The following is a 25,176-nucleotide window of genomic DNA, read 5'->3' as shown; positions in this document are numbered from 1 at the left end:
TTTGCTAATTTTATGCTGCTACTTTTCATTTCCAAAGCACACGAGTTTTGTCGTTATTAGCTTTTTGGAAAAGGTAGACTAGTGATATTTTATAATTAATTGTCCATATGGAATATCCCAGATCAGGCCATCATGCATACCAAAAGAATTCAACATTACTTGTCATTGCCAAGAAAATCAAAGGCAGGGAAGGGATATTTGCCACTTAATTTAAAATTATTTGCCAAATAATCGGTCTAGGAAAAGCAGCTTTACCGGCCAGTGATGTCCAAAGACAAAGATTTGGCTGCGTGCAATGTCCACACGGTTCCAGGCCAATGCCAAACTCAGCTGATCTGGTGCAGATGCGTTGGTTCCTAAGCAAACAAAAGTATTTGGCATTTCACACTTCATGTAAATGAGTGGACACCCCTGTAATTTAATTCTCTGGGGATTAGATCAGATCTTCAGCTGGTGTAAAGGTGAGCAGTTATGCTGAAATGAATGGCGCTATGATTTTTTTACACCAGTTGAGGATTCAGCCCAATAATCTTTTCAAAATTGGGAGTAGTAACGTTCTCTCTTGTTCCTTGCAGTTCACAGAAATGGACTTTAGTTCCTTAATTATTTTAGCAAGGGTATTGGTCTTGTCTCATTTATCCACATTAGTGACACAATATCATTCTCTGTAAATGTTGTTTAAACAACCTTATGTAATTTGAATGTTAAAGAATAATTGTCAGAATGATAGAATAATCTCAAAAGTTTCAGATTAGCTCACAAACAAAAATCTTCATGATAAGAGCATTATGGCTGAGAGTGTGCTTTGGAATCCAGCTAACAGTCCAAACCAACATTACTTTCTTTACAAATATTTATTTTAAAAACCACAACAAAAACCAAACTCAAGTGTTAGAATGTCTGGAAATGACTCGGCAGAGGGGAATTGGCTGGATCCCTTAATCCAGCCAGTTGAGTGATCCAGCTCATTCCGCATTGCCATATCATCCTCCGTCCTCATTATCACCCATCTGATTTACACCCCACACCCTAAACCAAACACTTTTGTTAGGATTTATGTAAAGGTACAGATAATTTACTGGGAGATGATGGGAAATGGATCGCTTGAATAGGAAATGGGATTTTATTCATTTGCTATGTTGAACTTTGGGTATATTTTTACAAGTTTTGTGGGGCTAAACTAAGTGTGGGTGGCTAAGCTAAGTTTCGGGGGCTAAACTAAGTGTGGGTGGCTAAGCTAAGTTTCAGGGGCTACTGCCAGTCCATAACAAATCCCCACTCCTTGCTAACAGTCTAGACGTTTATCAGAGCTTAAGCAGCTCCTCTGAAAGGCTTCTTCCTTCTCTAAACCCTGCTGACTTTATCCCTAATACTGCTCCCCTCCCATCCATAGAGTATAATCAGCAGTTTGGCAGATGCTCTAAACACAGGTCTGGTGATTCCTTAACCCCATGCTTCTCTTTTCCCTATATCTTTCACCTAAAGTCTCTTTTGTAATCAACTGGTATCAACTTCCAAAGTGCATAAAATTTGATAATAACAGTTGTTCCAACAAAGACAGACTCAGCCACAAAGGTAAGGGGGTTTAGATTGGGGGGTGGGGGTGGGGGGTAGAGAGCTTATTGGACAGACAAACCAATTGCATTTAGAAGTGACTACAAAGCCTTACCCCAATCCTTGAACTAAATTTTTTTTTGAGGTTTAAAAAATCTGGTTAACTTCTTCCCTCTCCCCATGGTATTTATCATTTTGCATACACTGGCCAGGACTGGAACCGGATGTATTGAAACACCGTGAGACAGCTCAGAGAGACAGGTTGGAGAGGTAATATCTTTTATTGGATCAACGTCTGTTGGTGAAGGAGACAAGCTTTTGAGGCTACGTCTGCACTGCGCCGCTGCGGCTGTGCCGTTGTAAGGTCAGCAGTGTAGCCGCTCTTTGTCGCCCGGCTCTCTCCCAGAAACAAAATAAAACCGCCTCCAAGAGGAGTGGTAACTTCGTCAATGGGAGGGCAGCTCCCGCCAGCCAATCACTCTGCATATGCTCTGCATATGCTCAAGAAACTTCCTGAAAAAGCACAAGATCAAATCCGCACAGACACACCCCTGGAACCCCGACCTGGGATATTCTATCTACTACCCAAGATCCATAAACCTGGAAATCCTGGGCGCCCCATCATCTCAGGCATTGGCACCCTGACAGCAGGATTGTCTGGCTATGTAGACTCCCTCCTCAGGCCCTACGCTACCAGCACTCCCAGCTACCTTCGAGACACCACTGACTTCCTGAGGAAACTTCAATCCATCGGTGATCTTCCTGATAACACCATCCTGGCCACTATGGATGTAGAAGCCCTCTACACCAACATTCCACACAAAGATGGACTACAAGCCGTCAGGAACACTATCCCCGATAATGTCACGGCTAACCTGGTGGCTGAACTTTGTGACTTTGTCCTTACCCATAACTATTTCACATTTGGGGACAATGTATACCTTCAGATCAGCGGCACTGCTATGGGTACCCGCATGGCCCCACAGTATGCCAACATTTTTATGGCTGATTTAGAACAACGCTTCCTCAGCTCTCGTCCCCTAAAGCCCCTACTCTACTTGCGCTATATTGATGACATCTTCATCATCTGGACCCATGGAAAAGAAGCCCTTGAGGAATTCCACCATGATTTCAACAATTTCCATCCCACCATCAACCTCAGCCTGGTCCAGTCCACACAAGAGATCCACTTCCTGGACACTACAGTGCTAATAAACAATGGTCACATAAACACCACCCTATACCGGAAACCTACTGACCGCTATTCCTACCTGCATGCCTCCAGCTTTCACCCTGACCACACCACACGATCCATCGTCTACAGCCAAGCTCTGCGATACAACCGCATTTGCTCCAACCCCTCAGACAGAGACAAACACCTACAAGATCTCTGTCAAGCTTTCTTACAACTACAATACCCACCTGCGGAAGTAAAGAAACAGATTGATAGAGCCAGAAGATTTCCCAGAAGTTACCTACTACAGGACAGGCCTAACAAAGAAAATAACAGAACGCCACTAGCCGTCACCTTCAGCCCCCAACTAAAACCCCTCCAACGCATTATTAAGGATCTACAACCTATCCTAAAGGATGACCCAACACTCTCACAAATCTTGGGAGACAGGCCAGTCCTTGCCTACAGACAGCCCCGCAACCTGAAGCAAATACTCACCAACAACCACATACCACACAACAGAACCACTAACCCAGGAACTTATCCTTGCAACAAAGCCCGTTGCCAATTGTGCCCACATATCTATTCAGGGGACACCATCACAGGGCCTAATAACATCAGCCACACTATCAGAGGCTCGTTCACCTGCACATCCACCAATGTGATTTATGCCATCATGTGCCAGCAATGCCCCTCTGCCATGTACATTGGTCAAACTGGACAGTCTCTACGTAAAAGAATAAATGGACACAAATCAGATGTCAAGAATTATAACATTCATAAACCAGTCGGAGAACACTTCAATCTCTCTGGTCACGCAATCACAGACATGAAGGTCGCTATCTTAAAACAAAAAAACTTCAAATCCAGACTCCAGCGAGAAACTGCTGAATTGGAATTCATTTGCAAATTGGATACTATTAATTTAGGCTTAAATAGAGACTGGGAGTGGCTAAGTCATTATGCAAGGTAGCCTATTTCCTCTTGTTTTTTCCTCCCCCCCCCCCCCCAGATGTTCTGGTTTAACTTGGATTTAAACTTGGAGAGTGGTCAGTTTGGACGAGCTATTACCAGCAGGAGAGTGAGTCTGTGTGTGTATGGGGGTGGGTTTCTGGAGGGGGGTGAGGGAGTGAGAGAACCTGGATTTGTGCAGGAAATGGCCTAACTTCATTATCATGCACATTGTGTAAAGAGTTGTCACCTTGGATGGGCTATCACCAGCAGGAGAGTGAATTTGTGTGGGGGGGTGGAGGGTGAGAAAACCTGGATTTGTGCTGGAAATGGCCTAACCTGACGACTACTTTAGATAAGCTATTACCAGCAGGACAGTGGGGTGGGAGGAGGTATTGTTTCATATTCTCTGTGTATATATAAAGTCTGCTGCAGTTTCCACGGTATGTATCTGATGAAGTGAGCTGTAGCTCACGAAAGCTCATGCTCAAATAAATTGGTTAGTCTCTAAGGTGCCACAAGTACTCCTTCACTCTGCACACTGGCGCTTTTCGTCATTAAAACTTTTGTCGTTTGGGGGACGGGTGTGTTTTTTCACACCTGTGAGCGACAAAAGTTTTAATGATGAAAATGCCAGTGTAGACAAAGCCTAAGGCTGCCAGCGGGCCCCGCCGGGTCAGGTGAAAGACAAAAAAGACAAGTGAAAGACAAAGCTTTTGTCATTCAGAAGTGTTAAAAACACACACACACACACACACACACACACACACACACACCCCCCCAAGAGACAAAAGTTTTGTCAGTGACAAGCGCTGGTGTGAGCAGCACCAGCTCATTGGGGGTGGAAGTTTTCTGTCAGCAGGAGAGCTCTCTCCTGCCAGCAAACAGCAGCTACACTGTGTGCCTTCAAGCGGCACGGCCATGTCGCTAAAAGCCGCAAAGTGTAGATATAGCCTAAGGGCAGGGCTGGCTCCACAGGTTCTGCCGCCCCAAGCAGTGACAAAAAACTGCCGCCGTGGATGGCAAAAGGGAGAAGCTGCCGCCGATTTGCCGCCGCGGGCGGAGGAACTGCCGCCCCTTTCTAACTGCTGCCCCAAGCACCTGCTTGGAACGCTGGGGCCTGGAGCTGGCCCTGCCTGAGGGTGCGTCTTCACTACCAACGTTAAAGCGCTGCCCCGGCTCTCCCAGCGCTGTAAAAAACTCACCCCCATGAGAGGGGTAGCTACCAGTGCTGGTGCACTGTGTACACTGCCACTTTACAGCACTTTTGAAACTTGCATTACTCAGGGGGGTGTTTTTTCACACCCCCAGCACTGGTAGCTACTCCCCTCATGGGGGTGGGGCTTTTTTACAGCGCTGGGGAGCTCTCTCCCAGTGCTGGTGCCACGGCAGCGCTTTAACCTTGGTAGTGAAGACATACCCAACAATAGATGCAAAACCTGCAGACATATCTCCACAGCTACAATGATCAACATACCCCACAACACACCTTTCGAGATCCATAAGTCCTACACATGTCTGTCGCAACAGGTGATGTACCTTATTCAGTGTACTAAATGCCCCCAATAACAACTATGTGGATTAAACAGGACAATCGCTATGCTCTTGAATGAACTCACACAAAGAAATGATAACACCATACCACCTGCAGGCTTGGATGAACACTTTTCACAAAGCGATCACTGTATCTGGCCTCTCAGTCCTCATCCGCAAAGGAAACCTGCACAACACTTTCAAAAGACGAGCCTGGGAGCTTAAATTCATAACTTTGCTAGACAGTAAACATCGTGGTCTTAATAAAGACACCAGATTTATGGTTTATTACAACAATCTGTAACCCACTAACCCCCTTTTTTGTCCTCTGATTGCAGTGGTGTTAATGGGCCACTTCACCTTGAATGGTCCCTTAGAATATGTGTTAACTACTTATGCTAAACAATCTGTTCCACCTTTTATTTAGCTGTGACGCTCAGAGTACCTTTGCAAGACTTGAAGAAGAGCTCTGTGTAGCTTGAAAGCTTGTCTTTTTCACCAGCAAAAGTTGGTTCAATAAAAGATATTACCTCACCCACCTTGTCTTTCTAATATACTGGGACCATCATGGCTACAACAACACTGCAAACAAAAACGAGAAAGGTTGTTCTTCTGGTATTTCCTGCCCAAGTGGAAGAAGGAAACTGTGGAAACTTCAGGGTAATGCTATGGAAAAGTTCAGACCTAGACCTTATATATTGGGCTCATATCTTATCAGACCTGAACCCAAAACACCAAACGCTTTGAGGTTACTGATCTGAACTGATAGGAACAGAACAGTCAAAAGTTTTGGTATTTAGAATGACCCACACAGAGCAATTGTTTATTTTGGGGTTTTTTTCTTCAAGTGGGTTTGTTCATCCTTATTTGTTGCCTGTGTAAAAACTCACCTTTAAGTAGAGCAGTTAAAATGGACATCTCAATGTCCTGTTGCCCCTCAGAACCCATACGGAACACAGTTATCTATAGGAGAGAGTAAAACCAAACACACAATTAACTCAGGAACATTACTTAGAACAAAAGAAAGAGAGAATAAGGCTATGTCTGCACTACACAGCTTTTAGTGACAAGGCTGTGTCGGTACAGCAGTGCTGCTCAATGTCGGGCAGTATAGCCACTGTTTGTCAGCTCTCCTGCAGAGAAAAAGCTTCCACCCCCAACGAGCAGTGTTTGCATTGTTGGCAGGACAGCACTCCTGCTGACAATGCACTGTTCACACTGGCACTTGTCGCGGCAAAACTTTTGTCTTTCAGGGGTGGAAGGGCTGTTTAACACCTCTGAAAGACAAAAGTTTTGTCGTTCAATTGCCAGTGTAGACATAGCTTAAGTGAAAGAGAGAGAGAAAAGAAGAGAGATAAATTGCATATGTTTCTATATTGTTTGAATTTTTTCAAAATTTGCTATTTCAATTACATTTTTCATTGAAATTTCTAATTTTGACAAATAAAAAGGGGTGAAAACTTTCATATCTTTGTCCTGTTCTTTGACTGACTATACAACTAGTAAAAACAAAAAACAAAAATCAAAATTTTAAATGTTGATGAAATTTTTTCGCTAACAGATTTTGACATAAAACACGGGACAAAATTGCTGTGCCAATTTTATATAGTTTTCCAACCATCTCTAGTATTTTACAGTATTATGAATTGCTCACTAATACCTGAAATAACCATTATGGAATTTCTTTGACTGAATTTAACATTCACGCAGTTTGAGATGAAAGTTAAGTAATGCATTGGCAAAAAGTACAATCCTAGATAAACCTTGGAGGCAACTCTCTTGTGCACAAAACTGAATATTTATATTGATATTTGGTTCAGTTGCTTATTAGTGCCTAGAAAACTACAAAAATAGTCTGCTTTTAATAAACGATAATTGAAGTAAAGTTCTTCATTAAAAAAAAAGGCAGGAAGAAAAATAATGTAATATGGGATTCAAACACAGGATAATCTGATAATCTAACGGCATCCGACATGTTTAAATTATGGTAATTCCAAATATAACAGACCAAGTGTTGCCAAGCACATCTCCACCCAAAAGCATCCTTTTACTGTATAAACTTGTGTCCACCTTTTGGCATGGCAATTTTTTTCAACTTTCAATAACTTGTATCAATTTTGTACCTATGAAAAAATGTGTTTGGTACAGTGACATTGATTTAGCAGGGGGAAGAGGCATAGGAAAAGTTACATCCATTACAGGAAAATAAGCAAAGTCACCAAAGAATCATTCGAGGTAGAAGCCTTGCTCAGTCAAGCAAATCACCACGCTGCTCTGGACAGTCTTATCTGAAGCCTTGAGACACACTCTGCTTAATGAGTTTACTGTCTGAGTTTTTACTCAGCAGGTAAAGCCTCCTGTGATTTGGCATTTTTTAATTCCAAAAACTTAATTAAGGCAAGGCCCTGTTAAACTCTCTCTACTGAATCAAATCTACTGAGTTGAAAGTGAAAAATAATGCCTTAACAAAGCAAGTTCCTTCAGACATTTTTCTGCAAACCTGTTTTTCCTGTGCCTCGCCCCCCCTCTTTCACCAAGCTGGTAGGTATGGGTGTGACTTGCACATACAGTCAGTGACCTATGTTGGCGGTGGTGGAAAGCTGCAGGAAGCATTTGCCTCTGGCAGCACAATTCCTGCCCAAAGCGTACGAGTTGAGAGTACACCCTTTGGATGGTACCGTTTGCTACCCCACTTCACACCAAGCACACTCTGCTCCCCGGGCCCTCCTCACCTTCTTTGGTGTGCACTGTGCCCTTGCACGCTCACAAAGAGAACACGCGCTGTGTTCCCACAAGCACTGCCAAGGCAGTTGTTCACAGCCCTTTTTCAAAGGGACAGGTGGTTAAAACAAGAACCAATCTGAACCTTAAACCAGAACCTCATTGAAAAAGTTTGGGGAAAAAAGCCTATTTAATTTTTTGCCGCATTGTTTTTCATATTTGCAACTGTCCTTCTGAGTTCTGATTGGCATTAGAAAAGAAGTGCCAAAGCACTATAAAAAAGGTAAGATTTCTTTTGACTCCATCAGCTTAGTGTCATTAGAAACAGAGGGCTCAAACCTGCCAGATACTGAGCATTCTGGCCTTGATCCAGCCAGGCACTTAAGTCCAAGAGTAGTCCACTAAAGTCAGTGGGACTATTTAGATGCTTGAAGTTAAACATGTGCTTAAGTGCTCTGCTGGATCAGGGCCAGAGTGCACAGCATCTTGCAGGGCTGAACCTAGAAAGCACAATGGGATTTACAATATATTTTATTAAACACAGTTACAGTAAAAAAAAAATAAAAAAGATCGGATACTTACATTCTATGCAAACTTGATCTGGATTTGAAAAAAAAAAGTGTGACAAAGGAACACAGGAACACTGACTTCCTGTATAGTCAGTGCTTCAAGTATTAATAAATATCCTGCTCAGTTAGAAAATACAACTTCTGTGGCAGAGAACTGGAGAGTAAAATGGACATAAATATCTAGCTTTCAATTAAGGTATCCTACAGTATGTCACTGATTCTGAGACTAGAGTATTTTACACATGTAAATGTCCTTTACTCTGTATCATTTTTACGTTAACCCAGAATATCTAAAGACGATTCGCTTTTGAGTACTTGAGTGAGTTTTAATATATGCATATTGGCCTTCTGAAAAGTACTTCTATATGCTGTGAGGAGGATAGGCTATTTATGTTTCTTTATGATTGCCCAATAAAAATAACTAGATTAGAAGAATAATCTGGTAAATAACTTTGGGCATTAGTGATTGTTATGCATTATTAGAATTAGTATTATAATAATTATTAGAATAAGTATTAGAATAGCACCTAGAGGACTCAAACAAGATCGGGGTCCCACTGTTCTAGGTGCTGTACACAAATGTAATAAGAAAAAGTCCCTGTCCCAAGGAGATTGCATCTAAATAGACAAGGCAGACAGCAGGGTGGGAGGAAAGGAAATACTATTGTTCCCATTTTACAGATGGGGATTGAAGCACAGAGAAAGTAAGCAATTCGCCCAACTCAAACAGAGCATCTACTAGACTGTAAGCTCCCTGGGGCAGGGGCCATCTTTCTTCTTATGTGTATGTACAAAGCACAATAGGGTCCTGGTCCTGTAGACTAGGGATGGTTACTACAGGTTAATTGGAGCACCTGTAGCCAATTAAGGCCCTGCCAGGAGCCTAATAAAAAACCCCTGCTCCAGGCAGACAAGGTGGAGTGAGGAAGGAGAGAGGACTGGAATTTGGAGGTGTGTTGCTGAGAATTGAAAGACCAGAGAACCGGAGGAATGGAGATCCTGCCCCAGCAGAGCAGGGAGACTCCCTCCCCCAGTGTCAAGGATTGAGGGTAACCCTACCCAAGGAAGAAGAGGGTAAGAAATCTGCAGGGGTTGAGTGGGGCTGGGGCTCAGAGTGAGGAGCAAACCCCGACCCCTTCTCTGCGTCCCTCCTCTACCACCTTCCTGGGCCACTAGCGGGTCCCTTGGTGCCCCAAGAGCAGGGGTAAGGGGTGGCATCCTAGCCTCCCTGCCAAGAAAAGTGTGGGATCCACCATACCAACATTGGCCATTATGTCACAATCCTTGGAACCTTACTTCAGTTTCTGTTCAGTCCTTTGAGTAAGATTGAGTAAAAATTGCATAAGAATCACAGGACTGGGCCTTTATTTAGGAAACTACGGTCTGAGAACTAAGAAACATAAAAATCTAAGGAATGGAGGTAAATTTGAAATGGCATAATTTTTCCTTGGTGCAAATGCTGAACTCCCCAGAGTACCAATGGGAGTTCAGCACTAGGAATGATGTCACCTTATGATGTACCTCCAAAAGGAAATTATTGGAAGTCAAGGAAAAGAACATTCAGGAAAAACAGGAGGCTACTATGACACTAAACAGGCAGGGAATTACAGACTGGCATTGAAGGACTTAATTCTTATTTTGAAATTTGTGGGAATTGATGTTAGTGCCTCCTGGCCAACAGAGGTAACTATTAGAATGAAGAGCCTGCACCTTGTGCCAAAACCATGGATGTTTAATAACAAATGGCCAAATTCCACAAGAGGTCAGCAGATAAGCACCTCTCCAAAAGCCCCCCCCCCACACACAACATGGTGAATGTGGGTCAGAGGTGTCCATCCTAATACTGTCTCCCCTCCAAACCCACAGCCAGCCTGCCCTGCCTCAGCCGGAGCTAAGAGTGGCTTTGGAGATCAGGGGTGTGGACTGGTTGTTTTTTTGTGCACACCTTGGCTTTTTGACCCAGCCAGGACCCCATCAATTCAGCCCATTGAAGAGATTGTTTGTGCTCTGGGATGCCAGAAGATGGGTTCACATTAACACTGCTGTTACTGAGTGTATACAATATTCAATGGTGTTGTGAACATCATACATTAGCCAAAATTTTTACCTAAAGTTTGGATCTGGAGAAAAATATCAGATATTTAAATACTAATACCCAGCTCATCACAGGACTAGAAAAATAGCTAAAGTCTCTAAAATTCATTCTCTCTCTATTTTATGATTCCTAGCTCTTTATCAGCTTCTTTTTTATACATTTACAGAGAAGACTATGACAGAAGAAGGGGAAAGAGTTGGGGGCTGCTGAGACTCAGAGTTGATTTGATGGAGAAAATTTGATTAACTGGATTTCTGAATGTTCTGTTTGCTGCTCTTTACCCTCAAAGTGGGACATCAGGATTAATATTTAAGCTGATAAAATTGGTCTCATAACTCCCATTATTTACCCTAATTGCTGAATACTTATTCTGTTACTTACTAAATTTTGTTTTGGCAGCAAAAGGCTGTGAAAAGTCATCCTCTGATTGATGCTTTGACTGCCGGAGTCAGATTTTATAATAAAAGATGATGCCTTCCAGACTAGCATAATATGTGACTTGGGGATTTTGAGAACATTTCCTGATGGAGTCTTCGGATGCTGGTTCATATTAATGGTGTTGGGTGGGGTTCCATACATTTTACCTGCAATCAGGCCTGAAATTGTGGCCTTATCATGCTAACCATATAACATAGTACAGACTTCAGTTTGAGATGGACAGAAATACATGGCTCATTTACACAGGTGCGGCTCCTGTTGATTACAATGAGGCCAGCATTAGCAGAATTGAGGGAAGAACTGACCCAATGGAATCTTTTACTGGCTTCACACATTCATTGGACCAAATTCAGAAGTCCTTAACTTGGATCTTATTCAGTCAAAACTGTCATTGAGAGTCAGTGGAGTATGCATGAGTAAGGAGCAGGAGCTGGAATCTGCTGCTCTTACACACAAGGAGTAGCACCTCACTCCATGAGTACTCCCTTTATTGCAGTGTAAATGTGGCTGAACTCAGCCTTAAGCGTAAGCTTTAGTATTTAGACTTGGGTTAAACATTTGTTCATTTAATCTGCAAGAATCAGATCCCATTCTGGAAATGCAAACTGCTGCAGATATCACATAACTACCTGGGGAAAAAAACAAACATGAATATCCTTTTCCCCCCCTGACACTTCTCAGTGGACAGTGCCATGTTATGAGGGGGAACTATGGTCCCACTTCTCAAAGGTATTTAAGTGCCTAATTCCCATGGATTTAAATTATTTCGATGGGAGTTAGGCATCTAAATATCTTGGAGGATCTGGGTCAACTTGTTCACAAAGATCAGACTGTTGTGGTGTGTGGCATCCCTATAGTGCCTTGTGCTGGCCTAGTATTCCACTTCTAGCTGCTCGTTGCCCCATTTTCCCTCTCCGAGGTGGGTCTCAGTTCACACTCTAGTCAGTTGCAGAGGTGTTTCTTAACCCTCCGGCTGAATCACAGCCAAGAAATCCTGACTAAAAAGTCCCAACAAATAAAAAGGGATCTTCTGCCGTTTGGGGCCTCTCTTCAGACCATCCTCTGTTCCCTCATATTCCCTACTCCGGGTTCAGAGGATCCTGGAATAGGGAATCAGGTCCAACATTCCCTTGGCAGACAGGGATTGGCAGACTTAGTCCTAAGAAGCAGGAAGCATTTTGGAAGAAGAAATACAGGAGAGAAATATAGACACTCTAATCATAAAGGGATAAGGAGTACTTGTGGCACCTTAGAGACTAACCAGTTTATTTGAGCATAAGCTTTCGTGAGCTACAGCTCACTTCATCAGATGCATCCGATGAAGTGAGCTGAAGCTCACGAAAGCTTATGCTCAAATAAATTGGTTAGTCTCTAAGGTGCCACAAGTACTCCTTTTCTTTTTGCGAATACAGACTAACACGGCTGCTACTCTGAAACCTGTCATAAAGGGATAGGAGATGTTCTCTTCCCTCAAGAGTAGAGCTGCACCTCTTTCCAACTAATGCTCTGCCTAGTTACCTCCTCTCAGTCTACTTCATGGAGATGTGGCATTGTTTCACTAGGGACAAAATCAGGTATAGCAGAGATAAGGCAATTGTCCCAAATTTCATACTAGAAGCGTGGCACACCTGGTTACTGCAGGTACTTAGGAGAGAGGGGTTTGGTATTTCAGCCCCACTCCCACCTCTAAAAATAACCAGCATTTAGAAAAGAAAAAACAACACTGAAAATGGAAAAAGCTAGACTTAGCCAGTTGAAACTGCTATTAAAAACAAAGCTGTTAAAATGTCATTGTTTGAAAGTTGCTGCTTCAGCTTTGCAACCAAAAAGAATTAACTGGAAATCTACCCCTTGACACAAGGGAGGATATATTCATACGATGAAAATATGAAAAAAATTCCACAGCTGCAATTAACCAAGTGGAAACATTCATTGGTTCATTTTGCATGCTAAAAACAACAGGCTCTACCCCCATGAGTACAAGCACTATTGACGGATGATGGATAAATACAATAATGAATCCAAGACAATTTTCTTTTCCTTACTAGTGAGTTTCTCCCCTGGTGGGACTTGAAGGAGTGTGACTCAATGATGTGGATAATACTGTCATGGCAAGCATGGATCAGGAATTACATTGATGCTTAAGAACACTTAAAACAATTTTTTCCCCCAGGACTTAAAAAAGACAAGTCTACTGTAAAAGACTGCAAGACAAAAAGATTAAAATCACTTCTTCTGGGAATCCTTCCTCCAATTATCTTTTCACTATCTTCTGCACCTGATCCTCCCATCATGTCTATTTTAGGGCCCAAATCTGCCATTAAGCTGTAACTTGTTTGACATGGGAATTTGGGCATGATCTTGCCTTAGTTTATATTTGTGAATCACTGTATACATTTCTGGCACTCTGTCAATGAAAGATAAATAGTAATAATATGTAAATGGCATTTGAAAGGAAGGGTAGGGTTGTACTGAGGTTAAGGCATTCATGAATGAATGTTATGGCACTTACAAGTTCCTTCTTTTTCATACACTCCATGAGAATGACAAACAGCTGATGGGCTTGGTTCCGGTTGTAGTTGAAGGTTTTTTGAATGGTTACTAGAAGCTGGTCCCGGAGGGATTCACTTATAATCCTAATAGAAAAATAAAAGAGAAAATACCTAAAAATAATATAAATTATACTCCATCATTAAAACAAACAACAAAACTTTTTACATCAGTCCAGTTTCTTTGTTTTGAGAACATATAATTTATCCAGGATCTTCCTATTTTATGATATAAGATTATGGGACTAATGAAAAGAGTTAGCAATAGTCTCATGAGATCCATACCAAAATTGGTTCCCGTATGTCTGAAAATCTTAACACAGGAACCAAAAACTGAATGGCAAGGAGCCTGAACCATCTTTTCATCCACAGAGGTGATAGCCAATGATGCTACATGTTCTGTACCTCCATGTGGGGATCAGCCAAGGAGTTCAGTATCCAGAAATCTCCAGAGGACATTTTACATTAAAATGCTGCAAATGTTTTTCTGTAAAGCTGAAGGAATGGGATTTTGGGGAGAGTGGGATGGGTGTATTGTGTTATGCTACTGAGTGGTACTGTATTTGTAAGTGAGTTCTTGTCAAGGGGAGCCTGGAAGCTCATACAGACTATTTAAAAATATGAAGTCTAAAGAAAAATATATATAAAAAAGTTGAAAATGTTTCAGCAATGTTTAAATGATTTGATTTTGTCTGTGAAAGTAACACGAGATGTAAGCCCTCCAATCTTAACTGGTTTCTTCATAAAACATTTATTTCAAGAAGATGGCAAATATTACCAGCAGGCATTCAGAGCGGCAAAACTGCTGAAGCTACAAAATGTAGATAAATTCAGAGCTCATCAGAAAATTATTTTCTCTAATATGAAAGCAGGGACTCCAAAGATTCTTCTTATCAAGCAACTTCTATAGCCTGAATGCAGTTATCTCATCATCATCTGATAGGAAAATTGGACATAGCATCATGCATACTGCAAGAGACAGCCATGCAGCAGAGAGCGATCAAACAGACTGATTTCTGATAAGTTCTTTCAATTAAATTTGAATACACTCGAGGAGACTAGAAAGATGCTGAAGGAGGGAAAACCGAGAAATGTGTTGGTAAATTAAAAATATTATTATTATTATTATTATTATTAACCATGTAAAAAACACCCCAACTTAAGTGTGTGAACTTAGGTGCCCAGCAAGATATTTATGCAAATCCTTAACTTTAAGGGACGTCAGCAGGACTACTCATGTGCTTAAAGTTAAGCACATGCATAAGCATTAAGTATCTACTTGAATCTTCACTGCAAAATAATTTAAAAAAATGCATCTTTTACATTGAGATCGCTATCTTGATGTAAAATCTTAGTGAAGACACAAGGCCAGTTTTTATCTCAGTTTAACAAGTCAGGCTCAACCTCAGGTTGAGCAGGGTGTACAGGTTTTACTTCAACAAGTTGCATCAAGGTAAAAATAACAGTGACTTGTCTCCACCTGGATTTAATTTCAAGATAGCTATCTCAGACAGATTTTTCTTCAGTGAAGGCGTTCGTGTTGTTTGACACCCCTGGAGAATGAAATTCTCTGTTTATCCATCGAACAGGTGTGACATTCTACAATAGCACAAGCTTCTTATAAAGGCCCTCTGCCAATTTACCTCAGTCCTGATATGGAGGGTCATTCTTTGGCCCCATTTAAAGGTCTACACTTTAAATGCTGCATTGGCACAGCTGAATCGATGCAGCTGTGCTACTGTAATGTTTTAATGAAGATGCTCTAAGCTGACGGAAGAGAGCTTCTCCCATCAGCTGAGTTAATCCACCTCCATGAGAGGCAGTAGCAATGTCAGCAGGAGAAGCTATCCTCCCGACATAGTGTTGTCTACACTGGCACTTAGGTTGGTATAACTCCGTCACTCAGGAATGTGGATTATTGACACTGAAGTAATTCTGTCGTGTAGACCAATGCTTAGTTCATAGCCTCACTGCCAAGGCACCCAATAAATTGTAAATTATAGTGTCATTTGTGGTGAGGGATTGTGTGACAGTGACATTTACGATAGGGATGAGACAGCCAAACTTAGGTCAGTAGGTCCCAAAACAGCCATCAGGTGGTAACAACTTTTAGTCATTGCCACCTGGGCTGGGATCAAACTGGCACCGAGAGCTGGTTGAAAAACAGGACATTTTTGTGAGCATTTTATCCTTTTGTTTTTAAAATTTAATTTTGTAACTTGAATGAAAGCTTGTGTCAAAATTTCAAAATTTTCAACCACCTCTACTGGCAACATAGAGGCAAACTGGGTAGTATCACCCCACCAACGCTCTGCGCCGTCCACAGCCTTTGTAATGGTCCCAAAAATCTTACCCCCCTTCTTCAGAATATTTGTGTGCAAAAGACAGAATGTCAGATGCTCGTCCACTGCCATCACAGATCACAACAGGGAGAGGTGGCTCTTCTCGCAGACATTCTAGGACTATAGAGATCACGTTGGGACCCCCTTCAACTATGAGCCCAACCACAGGAACACCTTGTCCCAGTCCTGTAAAAGAAACAGGTGTGTCATTAAACACCAGTAACAGTGCTGGGTTTGTTTCAAAGAGGTGGAACGCTGTGAATGTGTATGAATTCTATGTTATGGCTTCCCAGTGAACCAGAGCAACGAGAAAGCGTCAGGAAAAGAAATGGAGAGTGTGCATGATTGGGTGATGGTGTGAAAGATATTGCCTACATTTCTCCACAGCCCCAAAAGAAAGAAAGCAAAATGTCTCCCAGCTGACTTTCTTCGGTCCTGCTACTTACTGTCTATTTATTCACACATGCAGTAGGTGATCCGTTTTGCAGTCTCAGTCGTGTGGGAATCTTGTTAGAATCCATCTGCAGCTAGATCAGCTATACTAACTCTAATACCTTATTACCCCAATTAATATTCTGATGGCTCCAGGCTATTGTCTCCTTGCTACTTTTGACTCGTTTGGTCATCCTCAACATGATATCCACCTATGCTTTCTCTTCAGATAAAAGCATTAATTTGCTCTTTTTATCATTAGGTTGAAATGGCTGGCCGATGTAAGAGATGACAGCTGAGCATCCCTTTGCTGTCCCTGCCTCACTATGATCTCCAGGCATAGGATGACAAAGGGAAGCCCACAGGTCACATGATCACTGGAATCTTGGTCACATGGTCACTTACACCTCAGGAAAATGCAAGGCAAAAAGCATTAGGTGCAAGCTGACTGATTTCACTACCCATGAGCATTTGGATCAAGTGCTTAATTCTGTGAAATGATCAACTTTTCATAAAGAGGTTGTCTGTTTTTTTTAAAAAGTTAACTGAGAGACTGTGGAAGGTACCACAACAGCAACCCTGTAGATTTAATTCCTCTCTCTGCAGAACAGGCACAGCATGGACAGCGGTAGGACACTGTCCCACCAATGCGTCCTATATCTGATCTGGAAGGATCCCAGAGATTGGGTTCAGTCTTTATGCCCATTAAATCTTTTCACATCTCTGCTCAGACATCCAACAAGGGTGCCAAATAGTGCCACTTGGGGTGCCTTATTTTTTAAATTATGTGGCCACTAGTAACTGGACTGAGGCTTCCCACAGAGCATGTTTTTATCTCCTGTACTTTGTCAGATTCCCAACTTCAGTTTTATAGATGGTGAAATGACCAAACACCAATTAAACAAGAAAGGAAGCAAACCAAACTCCAGAAGTGCACACAACACATGTGCTTTAGCCTTTACCTGACACTCTATTATGTTCTTTGGCTTTTTAAAGACCGTTTAAAAACCCCAATTAGTAGCTGCTATCAGTCCCTATGCCACTGCTATTTTGAATTGATTTCCTCTTATTTAATAAATAACAGCCACTGAAAGCTCCCTAGGCTAATCAGCATTACCTGAGGCACTAAAGTATTCAGATTTATTTCAACTATTGGAAAGATTTTATTTTTAATGATTTTTTTTTAAATCATCACTTTTTTTTCCAATCTTGAAATTAAAAAGCCCCCTTTACATATACTACTTATTGTTGATTTGAAAAGTAATGGGCCAAATTCTCTTCTCAGTTACACCACTGTAAAAGCACTGCATTGGAACTGAGAGAACAGATTGGCCCACTGGCTGACGCATCCGATGAAGTGAGCTGTAGCTCACGAAAGCTTATGCTCAAATAAATTGATTAGTCTCTAAGGTGCCACAAGTACTCCTTTTCTTTTTGCGAATGCAGACTAACATGGCTGTTACTCTGAAACCTGGCTGAAGTTGAGATTCCTAACAGGTTCAAAAATAAAAATCACATTACTTATGTAAAACCAGATTTTGTGACCCCAAATCTCCATGTTCTCTGAAATTCACATCAAAGCCAAAGTTTATTTTTACAAAACCCTGGTTTTACAAAGATTTCAAATATTTCATAAGACCTTCATGAAATTGGGGGTGTCAGAAAGAGAAAATAATTAGAGTCCTGCAAATCTGTGAATATCCGCTTTATACCCATGGATTGGATGCAGATAAAAATTTTGTATCCGTGTATTGTTCTAAAAAATAATATTATTTCATATTAACTTCTTTCTCTCACCTCCCTCATATCCCCACCCCACACACCAAGCAAGATCACAGACTTTAAAAAGTAGAGTCAATTATTAATGATAATGTTTTTCCTCCCATTGATTTTTGGGTGAGGGAAAAAAAAAATCATTGACTATTAATATTTATTAGATAACATGGAGTATTTCCAAGTCTCATTATTCCTGCCAGAGTTTAGGAATCCATACCTGGTGAATGCCAAATTCTCAAACTCAGGAGATCTAATTAACGTTTTTAATTGTTATTTTAAAAGTGTGCCCATTTCCAGTTCTCTGATAATAAGCTCAAGAGACTCAAACTTCAATGATATGTCTGAAGAGGCAGCAGAAAATTTTTAAAGCTGACATGTCGATGAATGCAGTTTTCGTTTTGCCCTTGTCTCAGTTGCAGATTCCCAAATTGGCCTCCTGTTTTGAGACATTATTCAATAACTATGCATTATTTAGAATAAAAATAATTACTGCTGGGCAACCACAAGAAAATCAGCCCAGCCATCTCTCTCATTTACCTATCTACTTTTTTATACATTTTTTCGAGATCAGGATGTTACAGAAGGTTCAGTGGAGAAAGAAATCACTAATCAAGCCTTGAGAGAAATCACATAAAATGCATCTGATAAATGATTTAGAAATGGATAATGGGGAAGTAAGCAAGCAGCAGATCTGTATGAAACTTTACATGTGAAACCCTTAAACTAGGTGAGATTTGCCTAGGTTAGAGATTCGTTAAAAATCCAAATCTCTGGTTACATTCATTAGAAGAGTTGCAGAATTTTGATTGTGAAATTCAAAACGAAACTCAAGGGATACAAACCCAAATAGAGAGAAATAAAAAATGTTAGCACACACTCTTGGAGACAGGAATCACAGAGATTCACAGAATGCTGATTAAAAGGAATTAGATGAAGCATTATTCTCTGGTGTGTATTCAGTGAGGCCTCCGAACATTGGCTAGAAGTACACAAAATATCTATCTTTCTTTTCCTTCATGACTCTCTTTCACTTAAAGTCTTGTGTCATTGAATTCCCTTCTCCCTACTGTCCTCACCTTCCCCTTCCTCCTTTTCTGACCCTTACTCTTCTATGTTTCCCTCCTGTTAGATTCAAGCCTTCTGTGTTAGTAATCAGGCAGCACATGTTTTTGTCCCAGTTACACTGATCTGATCAAATTTCAGTCTCTGGTCAACAGCTGGCACAAAAAAACCTAAAGTTCAGTCCAACAAAAATATATTTTTTTAAAAATCCACTTATTCAAGAAATTAATGTTAGCAGTTTGTCTAAAATCTCCCACTGCACTTACGTGTGTTAATTTTCTGAAGGGAGATGTGTTTTTCCAGTTGACGTCGCAACTTAACTTCAGCTCCGTATTTACCAAGTGTGCCGTTGTCCGCTAAGATGAAGTGTGAATGAGAACTGTTGAGCACACAGAGCTTACTTAAAGGGTTTGACATTGTTTGGTAAACTCTTGACACCTGTCAAAAGGATACATGCATAAAGATTAAAAAAAGGCTTTACTTGCTACTATATACACATGTAACAAACCCACAGCCACAATTTTCAACATAACGACATGCAGCACCAGGAAGAGAATCTAGTAATAGAGGCCTTTATAATCTGAAATAAAGACGAGCCTGTCTTTAGATGTCCAGCCAGTAACTAAAGGGTCTCTCCCTTGCTTCTTTACAAAGGCTAAAACCTTCTCCATACAATTGTATTGTGTAATTCCCTCACCCAATTTTACAACATTTTCTTCTGAATAACCTGGAGCCCCGAGTAATTCATATTCAACAACTGAGTGCCAATCTATAATGAATCCCATGTGTTGCACCTGTATGAGCACCCTGGCTGTCCACGAAACTCTCAGCATATGGCATTGGGTTAGAACCCAACACTTTCCAGGACGCAAAAAACAGGCCCCTGCTACTTGCACTAAAGTAGTACTTTTTTAGCAACACACACTCTACTTATTTTGTATTGATATGGCAGCAAGTGAAATGTATACATCGTAAGTATATCTTTATTGAAAAAGCGTTCTCAAGAGTAATCAGCTTCCTAGAAGGACACAGGCATTGTCTATCTATGATACATCTATTATATCTGTAGCTGGGCTGAAAACAGAACACGCTTCATAGCTTGCATGAATTGTCCTTTGTGTCATCAACAGTAGCTGCTGGAGATCAGAGAGCCACGTGCAATATGCTGGAATTCAAGACTAAAATCAATCAACATCTATTAACCCTTAGGACACTGATGACAAATATACCCTCTCTCATGTTTCCATTGAGAGACTAAAGGAAAGTTATCACCTTCAGCTCCTTCCTTTCCTCTTTGTACATGGAGCAGATGCAACATACCTGCCCAGCTACTGTTACCTTCTTCCTCCTTTCCTCAGCAAAACATTTTGAGCATAATCAGATGGAGAATTTGTTACAATAATGTACACTAATTTTAGCTCTAGAAATATTTTGGAAAGAGGGAAAAACACAAATACACAAGAACTGCAAACAGACGAAACATGCATTTTGTTACACAGTTGATATCCCACTACATGAGAGTTTTCTTATAGAAGAGACTTACATCTTTCCCAATCAGATCCTCCTTATTTTCCACAATGCCCCATGGTGCAATTCCTATGGCACAGATTCGTCCTCTGGACTTGGAAGAATGATCTTTCAAGGCATCTCCCACGTGGCGAATTACTCCTATAGGTACAATTCATTTAAATTTATTCTTGACACTTCAGAGGCTTATGCTGAAGTGCTGATACGTACTTAGCTACTATTTTCAAACTTTACAGCGTAATATACTTGAAAGGCACACACATTTTTTAAAACTGTTTTCAGAAAACTCTAGTTTCTGATAAAGCATCCTTTAAATAATATGCTTTGGAATTTAAAAAAAATCCTTAATTTTTTTATATTAAACAGTTTTCTGCTCCCTTGCTCTGTGTACAAGTGTCTTCACATCAATGGGGAGGAAGCACTATAAAATACTCAAAGGAAACAAACAAAAATAGCAAAAAGTAGTTTTTGGTAAATTTTTTCAATTCTAGCAATCTTAAATGCTACTTGTAACTAAAAGAGAGAGAATTTTTGTTGCAGAGAAATGTGAGTTTCAAGTTGATAGGGTCCATTTAAGTATAAAAAATATAAGATATGAGTGAAAAACGTTGTTATAACACTGCCCCTCATTCTATATTGTCTCTTCATTTTGTTGACACACTTACATTTCTCCTCCCTTGGTGTTCATACCTCAACTACTAGAAGAGGGCCTCATCCTCCCTGATTGAACTAACCTCGTTATCCCTAGCCTGATTCTTGCTTGCGTATTTATACCTGCCTCTGGAAATTTCCACTACATGCATCCGATGAAGTAGGTATTCACCCATGAAAGCTTATGCTCCAACATGTCTGTTAGTCTATAAGGTGCCAGAGGACTCTTTGCCACACTTACAATAGAATAGCCTTCCAAGGGTATTGATGAAAGAACCATTCATTGAATAATTTATAACTGAGGTGGACAAAGTACTGAATAATATACAATGGAAAATAATCCTGCACTGAAAAGGAGATGTGTCTAAATAACCAAATAAGTCTTTACCACTTCTAATAGCTATGATTTATTATACACCAAGAAAACTCAGTCAACTTTACTTTAGCTTGAGGAAATGCAATAATTCAGATATTGCTCGGAAGTCCAGGAAACTAGAAATGGAGTGAAACAGTCAAAACTGAAGCTGAGGCAGGTAACTGCTCCTATGAGTATCTGCACTTAGATTACACTTTGAAGTCGTAGAGCCCAAAGAGAGAAACCATCCTCACTCCAGTTGCCTTCTTAGGCACTGATCTTATATTGTAATGTGTGTGGGTGAACCCTGCATCCTCATGAAGCCCCACTGAAGTCACTTCAACCCCAGTCCTGCAGAGACTCACATTTGGAGCTTAAACTGACACACTGTGTTTAGTACCATTGGCTTCAGTGAGACTATTCATAGTGTGTCAGCTTAAGCACATGCATAAGTCTTGGCAAGACTGGGGTCTTATTGTGTGTGAGATACAGCAGCAAGCTAAATGCTAGATATCTAATAAATCAAACATTTCTTTATTTAAGAATTGTTCTCATCAAGAGCAATCACCATCTTATATTTGTGAGGGTCTTAAGAGGATATGTAATATATACCTATGAAACATCTGTCAAAGAGGATCCCATGCAGGCACAGAGATCTGCCTGCATGCTTCATAATGCAGGATCAGGCCCTTTGTTTGCATACATTTTCTATGAAATAACCAATTACAAAGAGATAGTGTAATTAAAAAACCCCACCATATACTAGAAATATGGTCAAAAGAAATTACATCTGAATATGTTGAAGCTCAGTCAGTATCAACACAGCACACATCAAATAGATTAAAAACTGACTGACAGTGATGATTCCCCATTTACCATTACATTTTACAATCTGAGTGTATGTGACTGGTTCTTGGCCCTCTGCTATCTAACATTTTTATCAGTGACCCAGAAGAAACCAAAATCTTGCAGCTGACACACAGATTGGGGAAGTAATGAAGAGTGGGGCAAAAAATCAGTGGGTTCAATGGACGAAACATAAGAACGACCATACTGGGTCAGAGCAATGGTCCATCTAGCCCACTATCCTGTCTTCCGACCGTGGCCAATGCCAGGTGCTTTAGAGGGAATGAACAGAACAAGGCAATTATCAAGTGATCCATTCCCTATCATCCACTCCCAGTTTCTGGCAAACAGAGGCAAGGGACACTCGGAGCATGGTGTTGCATCCCTGCTCATCCTGGCTAACAGCCATTGATGTACCTATCCTCAATGAACTAATCTAGTTCTTTTTTGAATCCTGTTATAGTTTTGGCCTTCACAACATCCCCTGGCAAAGAGTTCCATAGATTGTGTGTTGTGTGAAGAAGTACTTCCTTTTGTTTATTTTAAACCTGTTGCCTATTAATTTCATTGGGTGACCCCTACTTCGTGTGTTATCTGAAGGAGTAAAGAACATTTCCTTATTCATTTTCTCCACACCAGTCAAGATTTCATAGACCTCTATCATATCCTCCTTAGTCATCTCTTTTCCAAGCTGGAAACTCCCAATCTTTTAAATCTCTCCTCATACAGAAGATGTTAATTAAAAATGTTAATAATTTTTGTTGCCCTTCTCTGTACCTTTTCCAACTCCAATATATCTTTTTTAAGAGGGGGCGACCAGAGCTGTACGCAGATTCAAATTGGGGGGCGGGCATACCAGGAATTTATATGCAGGCATTATGATATTTTCGGTCATTCAATAAATTGCCCTGTTTTATTCACTCCCTCTAAAGCATCTGGCACCAGTTCCTGTCAGAAGACAGAATACTGGGCTAGATGGACCATGGGCCTGACCCACTATGGCCATTCTTATGTCCTTAAGAGGATAGGTGACCGATACAGAGCAAACTGGATCACTTGGTAAACGGAGTGCAAGTCATTTGTGTTTCAATACAGCCAAATATAAGCTCATAACATCCAGGAACAAAGAGTACAGGCCATGTTTACAGGATTGGGAAGCAATGACTTTGAAAAAGACCTGGGGATCATGGTGGATAATCAGCTGAACATGAGCTCCCAATCCAGCGCTATGGCCAAAAGGTGTTCATGTGATCTTTGGATATATAAATAGGGGAATCTTAAGTAGAAATAGGACAGGTTAGATGATCTCGGGTTTTGGCACTTGCACGACTACTACTAGTTCTAGTGTTCACAATTCAAGAAGGATGTTGAAAAATTGGAGAGGGTTCAGAGAAGAGCCAGGAGAATGATTCAAGAATTGAAAATCATGCCTTATAGTGAAAGACTCAAAAACCTCAATCTGTTTACTTTGACAAAGAGAATGTTAAAGGGTGATTTGATCATAGTCTGTAAGTACCACCATGGGGAACAGAAAGTTGATAATAGAGGGCTCTACAACCTAGCAGATAAAGACATAACTAGATCCAATGGCTAGGAGTTGAAGCTAGATAAATTCAGACTCGAAATAAGGTGCACATTTTTAACAGGGAGGGTAATAAACCTGTAGGACAAAATTACTAAACATTGTGGATTCGCCATCAGTGGAAAAATTTAAATCAAGATTAGATGTTTTTCTAAAAGATATGCTCTAGTTCAAACAGGAATTAGTTCAGGGAAGACCTATGGCTTGTGTTATGCAAGAGGTCAGATGAGATGGTTGCAGCAATCCCTTCTGGCCTTATGACCTATGAATCTCTTATGCACTTTCATATCATCTACCACTGAGAAAGACCATATGTAGAAACATTTACTCCATAAGTCAAATTCAGAAGATGGTAATTTCTTACCAGTACTAACTCCTCCAGTGAAAATCCAGGCTCCTGTTGTCATGGCAGCCTTGATCAGGCCTTTCCCAAATACTTGTTTCAACTTAGGTTGCAATTCAAAATTCTGGAGGCCCCCATGGACAGAGATTAAAAGCTTGGGAAGTTCCAGTTGCCAGTCTTTCACCATGAGATGAAGCAGAGAATCTGGTTTGGTGTCATACGACACACGTATATACTGCAAAATAGTTTGTAACAGTGCCTTAATATTATGGTGCTATTTTCTTTGTTATACCTTCCATTGACTGAGAATTGAGGAACCAACAAGTCTAACATGAGCAAGGAAGGATTTTAATGCTTTTTAAATATTGTACCACAAAGTTTCTATATTGCTTGTAATGAGAAAAATTAGTAAGCCTGAGTCGCATTGCTCCACTGTTGAGGAGCGGAGAATGTGCTATTCATTACACAGGGAACAAATATTTGATAGTAGTCAATCTAGCAGAGAAAGATCTAATGCATGATCCAATGGCTGGAAGCTGAAGCTAGAAAAATTCAGACTGGAAATAAGGCATACATTTTTAACACTGAGAGTAATTAACCACTGGAACAATTTACGAAGGATTGTGGTGGTTTCTCCGTCACTAACAATCTTTAAATCATGATTGGATGCTTTGCT

The 25,176-nt window shown here is 40.8% G+C and overlaps 1 protein-coding gene across 1 annotated transcript in view; it reads right to left on the bottom strand.

Moving 5' to 3' along the window:
- Window positions 1–25,176, bottom strand: part of TRPM1 (transient receptor potential cation channel subfamily M member 1) — a 142,059-nt gene that overhangs the window by 42,789 nt on the left and 74,094 nt on the right. Inside the window, exons 4-10 of the mRNA XM_077829323.1 lie at window positions 24,522–24,735; window positions 20,740–20,864; window positions 19,463–19,634; window positions 15,938–16,112; window positions 13,548–13,671; window positions 6,103–6,175; window positions 256–356 (exon numbers count right to left, since the gene is read on the bottom strand). Of these exons, the coding sequence (XP_077685449.1) occupies window positions 256–356; window positions 6,103–6,175; window positions 13,548–13,671; window positions 15,938–16,112; window positions 19,463–19,634; window positions 20,740–20,864; window positions 24,522–24,735 (984 nt within the window). The remainder of the gene's footprint in view (window positions 1–255; window positions 357–6,102; window positions 6,176–13,547; window positions 13,672–15,937; window positions 16,113–19,462; window positions 19,635–20,739; window positions 20,865–24,521; window positions 24,736–25,176) is intronic.

This window comes from Eretmochelys imbricata, chromosome 10 (assembly GCF_965152235.1).
Source record: "Eretmochelys imbricata isolate rEreImb1 chromosome 10, rEreImb1.hap1, whole genome shotgun sequence".
In the NCBI taxonomy this organism is placed as follows: domain Eukaryota; kingdom Metazoa; phylum Chordata; order Testudines; family Cheloniidae; genus Eretmochelys; species Eretmochelys imbricata.
The sequence above is the reverse complement of the archived record's forward strand: the minus strand, read 5'-3'. Positions and strand labels throughout refer to the sequence as shown.